The sequence below is a fragment of the Ciconia boyciana genome, chromosome 1 (genome assembly GCF_034638445.1).
Source record: "Ciconia boyciana chromosome 1, ASM3463844v1, whole genome shotgun sequence".
NCBI lineage: Eukaryota > Metazoa > Chordata > Aves > Ciconiiformes > Ciconiidae > Ciconia > Ciconia boyciana.
The window spans coordinates 149,349,520-149,355,519 of record NC_132934.1 but is presented as its reverse complement, the minus strand read 5'-3'; the positions used below and the strand labels follow the sequence as shown (position 1 = coordinate 149,355,519).

Sequence of the window (6,000 nt, the reverse complement as noted above, 5' to 3'; positions counted from 1 at the left end):
TTCCCCTCTTTCCTGCAGTGTTTTGTTGGAAAGAAAGCTTGATATAAACATATAAGAATTTGAGTCTTCTCCAAGCCAGTAAGTACCTTGATACAGCACTTGAAAGTGATACAAGTGAACTGGTCCCAAAAGAAAAAATGTGGTTTAGTTCATATAAAAGCTTTGTTATTTTATCTGGAGCAGCACACAAAGGGCCCTAGAGATGAAAACATTGCTCTTCTCTGCTCCTCATATGGCTAATGGCCTGGCTGGTGCCATCATTTCTGTCTCTTCTTCTGACTCATACCCTTCTACTTCTCCCACAGTGAATCGAGACTTTGGCATTAGAGCTAGATTGTCTGCTTTGGTGAAACGATGCTGGCTGACTGAATTTCCTCTTCGACCTGACAGATTGGATGGGCCTGCTTGTCTATCCAAGCGTGCCATTGGAATTAGCTCTTCCTGGCGGTGCTTCGCTTCAAGTGGATGTAGTCGGGGCTGGGGTCTCAACATTACCGGGAAGGCAGCATCAGAGACACTTCTGTGGTGATCTGAAGGAAAATAGATAAAGAATTCATATTTTGAAGAAGAGAAAAGAGAAACACCATGGCATCGGGCAAGGACAGTTAAAGGGTATTCAATACGGTACAGCATTAAGGTTTTAAACCCTGGAACTGAAGCATTTTAAATAATTGCTATAGAATAAGAGCAGTCAAGAACTAAAAATAACCCTAAATTTTTGTTTTCATCCCAAAGCTGATGTTTAAAAGATTTTATTGATCTTGCCTCTCCCCTGAAAGCCCAGCAAATAAGCACATTCAACTATCTTTTAGTGCCTCGCAGAGCTGCTCAATGCCTTCACAGGGCAAGGGTGCTCCTTTATGTAGCTTTCAATTTTGTACAAATTTCACAAGTATGTCTAGTACCATGGTTGAAAAGCATTGCAAAACCTGCAGCAGAAGACAGAAATTGACCAAGGAGAAGACTCCAGTGCCATCGAAAATCAAATTTACTCATCAGCCGTGATTCACAACTGGGAAGAAAACAGTTTCACCTGAAACCAGGACTTTGACTATAGGGCGCTTTGATTATATTGGGTGTGTCAGACCTGCTCCTACCAGCTTTCTTTGCCACAAGTACACAATAAAAATTTGCCTGCAATAGGCCAATAACTGCCTCTGTCATTCCGTTGAGTTTACAGAATATACTTTTTTGCTTTTCTTAAAGCCACTTGTAGTCTGACAAGACTAACTTGTAGCAAGTTAGTTGTTTTAAGAAACAGCTCATAACAAGTTAGAAGGTTTTGGGAGATAAACACTAAGGTCCATGAATAATAAAATTAGACTATATCCTGCTGCAGTTAAAGCAGACATGTATTGCATATAGTCACACAGTCAAAATTTATCACCTTATTGCAGCTTAATAACTATGAAATTATTTTAAGCTAATGTTTACTCCACAGTTGTCACAAAGTAAGAGTGCATGCATCAGCACTTACCTCCACTGAACAGGGGCACAGATTTCTTTAACAGCAGAACCTGCTTCTGTTAGGCCACGTGGGCATACCACACCATGAGCAATAAAATAGGATAGGTATTCTCAGATTTGAAGGGCTTCTACTTAGCCCTTTTGGGGCATCACTGCTACAAAGTATGAATGATATATACTGTCAAAGAAATCATGCATTTATATGAGTGGCAGAAAGAGCTGATAGGTGGTTTAAGGATCTATTTGTGGTAATTTCTGACCTCTTAGTTACTGAACTTTCTGCACATGCTATATATAAGAGCTAAACCAAGCTTGCTGGAGGATGCTTATTCCAGGAGGGCTTCCAGGCTTAGACTGAAGAGGTGGCATTTATCTCTGTAAATGCATATGTGCATATATGACGTTGTCATTCTAATTTCCTACACACTGAGTATTTCTATTCTCAGTTCCCAAGTGCAACTCATCACATCCTAACACAGTTTATGAGAGGAGTTTAGGGTGGCTTCCTCCTGCTGCAGACATTTAAAGTGGTGTGAATAGCTATGCAGTGGACCTAAGGTGGGGCCAGAAGCTGGACCAGGAAGTCTAATTATTTGGATAGATCACAAGGCAGGGCTCAAATTCAGGCCTGGCTATTAGTAAAAATGTACCTGCATTCACTGCCTCAGGATTTACTCCTCTCCCCACTGAAATAATGTGCGTGTCTGCTATACCAGGACTTGGTCCCTTGAAAGTATCTGAAATGCTTTTAGGTCTGAGGCTGCTGTGTAGAACAGTTTGAGTCTTTTAGAAAGCCACATATCCCCCACCATGACATCCTGACAAACAGGACAGAAAAGAATCAGCTGTATGAAAAAAAAAAAAATCCCCTTGAGTAACTTTGGTATTTCCCCTCTGAATAGATCCTATGGGTTTCTGTTCTGCTGCCACCACGTGTGAGTGCCCAGTCCCAAGAGAATGGTTTGCCTACGCAGATCTCTTTTGCTTTCATCTCTTTCAGAGTAAAACAGAAAGGGAAGAAAGAAAATAATTTTGCACCTGCAAGAAACAAATTTTGTTGTCCAGGTTTTTGTTACAAAGTTAAAAATATGTTTTCAATTGCTATAGCTAATCTTGCCAGAAAGGAAAAGGAAGTTTTATAAGGAACCCAAATGGATTTCAGGTCCACATAAATATACACAGAAAGGAGTCAGGGCGATTACAGATGGCCACAATGATGAAGATTCAAGTGCCCTAAATTCCATGTTTTCTCTGACACTGTCCTGCTGTGTTTCTGTGGGCAATTCAGCGTTGCTCCATCTTTAACCTCTGTCTCCTTACTTAGAGTGTAAGTGAGGATGGATCTGCATTTTACTGTGTACATATGATAAACTGAGACTGGCTGATAAGTTCATGCAGTAATACCAGTATTACTACAGAAATGTTCATAGAGAGCAAGGTGGGAAAAGAGGAGAAGAGACCGGCTGCTTGGGGACAGATTCTGCCAGGATTTTTTGTTAGGTTATGGGATTAGAGGCTCATCTCCACAAACACAGAGGGTCCCTGAGGCACAAGGGCAGGTGGGGGAGCCCCCAATACCCCAGTCAAAGGAACGAGCCTGAGCCCCTGCTCTGATCCATCATGGGGGTGATCAGCTCCATGGCAGGGTGAGACCCACCATGATGAGCCAACGGAGAGGCTCCCCCCAGGGCACCCCACAGAGTGAGGTGTGGCAGGGTACAGGGCTCATTGTTGGGATGTCTGGGGAGAGCGTTTTGGGATCATACAGGACTTCTGATGGGCAGGACTTATGAGCAGGAACCAAAGGCAGGGAAAGGAAGGGATCAGGGTAGCTGGGGAGGAACAAGTGCAGGAAAATAGAGAAAAAAGGGGATAAAAAGGGCTGCTCGCATGTAAACAGGGGCTGGTCAGTACATGTGTCTGGCAATACCCTGTGTGTGATCAGTGCAGTCTGTCCTGTCTTCTCATGAAACTCCACTTCTGACTGTTTTCCTGGTTGAGCAGCTCCCTGTACTGTGTACCTGTGTGTGTGGAGGTCTGAGTGCCAGCAGCTGGAAGGACTGGGGTGCATGCATATTGTGGGGATACATATATCAGTGCGAAATCTCCAGGAATCACCAAGCCAGAGTACCCGTCGTGTAGGATAAGAGGCTTGGGAACCAACTGTTGGAGCAACCATGAATCTGGGACAGACCCTGGGGAGAGCAGAAGGTCTGTGAGCTGACTACTGGAGGGGGCAGGAGGTCCAGACCAGTGACTGAAGAGACCATGGGGTCTGTGGTTGGCTACTGGTAAGGCCATAATCTGGAGCAGGTACCAGAAAGACCTGTTTGCACATGTGTGTCTCTGTGTGTGAGGCAAGGGGAAACCAGAGGATCCAGGAGCCCACTATGGGTAAGACTGGGTGTCCAAGGCCAGCTACTAGAGGGATCTACAGTGCATGGAGTGGGGTGGAAGAGTATCTGTGCATGTGTGTGTGGTGTATGTGTGCATGTGTGTAGTCCTGAGTACCAGCAGCTGCCGTGGGACTGTGTCCCCAGGGGCTCACATGCCCAAGTGCCACCAACTGGGGAGACGAAGAGTCCAGGGCCAGCTATTGGCAGAGTGTGTGTCTAAGGCCAGCTACGGGGGGATTCAGATAGCAGGTATGTATATATAATTTTCCACTTACAGGCTATCATCCTATTCGGCCAGAGAGGGGACCAGGATGAGGCCATTGGTGCTGTTTGCATTTGCGTGAGTGCTGTGCCCTGTCTGTGCTGCTCTGTGTGTCTGGCTGTGTGTCCGTCTACACTGAATTACGGTGGGGGGTGCCTGTTGGGAATACCTGCTCAGCCTCACTACCAGCGGGACCTGGGGGCATGGAGGTGCAGCAGCCTCGCCTTGACTGGGCTGCAGGTTCAGCAACTCCTAACAATTTTGCATGCAATTGTGTCTGTGGGGCTGCAGGGAACAGATAATTTGCTTTCTCAGGTTTACACGGATGCCCTCATGGCCAGGCCAAGCTGCAGGAATCACAGGAATATTTGTGCAAGAGGGAAAAAGAGAAAACTAGGCGGTGCTGGAATGAGATAGAAACTGCAGCGGTAATGACCATGTAAACAACATAGATAAAAAAGATAGGAGAGAGGGGTGTAGCTCATTTAAAGAGGCCAGGGACTTCCATGGGAGTATTCATTTAGCACTGTTAAATCCACTGAGCAACTGGCCAAGTTTCTTTCACTGCTGGAGTAGGGTACAGGGTAAAGCACTTCCATTACCTGTAAAAGTAACACGCCTGGCTTTTCGTCTAGTGGGCTGGCTAGGGCCCTGAGGCAAAGAGAGGTAGCGTACGCCCATGGTGCTGGCCTGTGTGTGGAAACAGAAATGTGTTCAGTGCCTGTGATTGCCTCCGCAATTTGCACTTATTTGGTGGGATGGAAAAAAGGATGGTTATAGGCTTTGCTGCTGTGCCTCTGCACCTTTACAGCCAAATTTAGAGAGGTGTGAATAAGATCAATGCTTGGCTTGATGAGTTGGTTGAACTCAATGTCAGCTCCAGTGAAAATGTCTGTGTCTGATATAATAGCCCTAGGTTTTTTCTACAGTCAGTGGAAAGAAATATGTTCTTCTAAGATTCACCTTTCCGATTTCAGGTGACAACTTCTTTAAACAAAATTAATATACCCAGCAAGAACTTATTTCTCTTCCTTAACTGTGATTATCTCAGCTGTAAATGTCTATGCTATCCAAGGCCTACATTTGGTCAGACAAATCTTACTCTTACTGATCGAGAGACCAAACTGTCAGTGCAAGGTGTTAAGGGCTTTGCATCAGGCCTTTTGTGAATCCACAAATTCACACAGCTGTGATTATACTATGTTTTGCACATGCCAAAACAATGCAAGTTACATTATTTTACTACTTACAGCCATAGTAGCTGATTTCTGACCAATGTATAGAGGTAGGACATAAAAATGTTGCTGTCCACATGCTAAGTGAAGCTCTTTCTTCTTAGGTGCTGCATGAGGACATTGAGGAAAGTATCCATTTTAATTATTGCAAAAAGCTTATAAAAATGGATGTCTCTTTCCCTATTTACAGAGAAGCAGAGGCATTTTTTACATGAATAGTAGTTTACATAACAGGTACCGGTCTGCCCCAAGGTAAGCTGTTTCCCTTCCTGCAACTCTGCCTTAGGCTGTGCTGCCGACGGATGAGGATTTCTTGGGCTTGTTTCTCATTTGTGTTGGTAGGCAAGTTGTGTCGGCTGTATGTCGGTGCCTGAAACAGAAAATGCACCCAGTTGATTCTCTTTGCACTTGCAATGTTAATAACCTTGTGCAGTCTGGTTGATCACGGGGCCAAGGGTACACCTGCCCTGGCTCGGTCACCGGCTCACCACAGCTCTCTCTGGTATCACGTCGAAAAGTACAGCCTTGCACTAACCTCACTCCTGCAGAGCAAGATGGGAGGAAGCGTGAATATAGCTGTAAGTCTCGGACCTCAAGGGCTACATTTTGATGCCATTTTTGATAGACTTATGCCTGCTCA

At 44.9% G+C, this 6,000-nt stretch overlaps 1 protein-coding gene across 1 annotated transcript in view; it reads right to left on the bottom strand.

Annotated features, from left to right (window-relative positions):
- Positions 1 to 228: 228 nt before the first annotated feature.
- The window catches only part of SLC9A4 (solute carrier family 9 member A4), a 35,211-nt gene continuing 29,439 nt past the window's right edge, over positions 229 to 6,000 (bottom strand). The window contains exons 10-12 of the mRNA XM_072853341.1: positions 5,593 to 5,730; positions 4,728 to 4,815; positions 229 to 530 (exon numbers count right to left, since the gene is read on the bottom strand). Of these exons, the coding sequence (XP_072709442.1) occupies positions 229 to 530; positions 4,728 to 4,815; positions 5,593 to 5,730 (528 nt within the window). The remainder of the gene's footprint in view (positions 531 to 4,727; positions 4,816 to 5,592; positions 5,731 to 6,000) is intronic.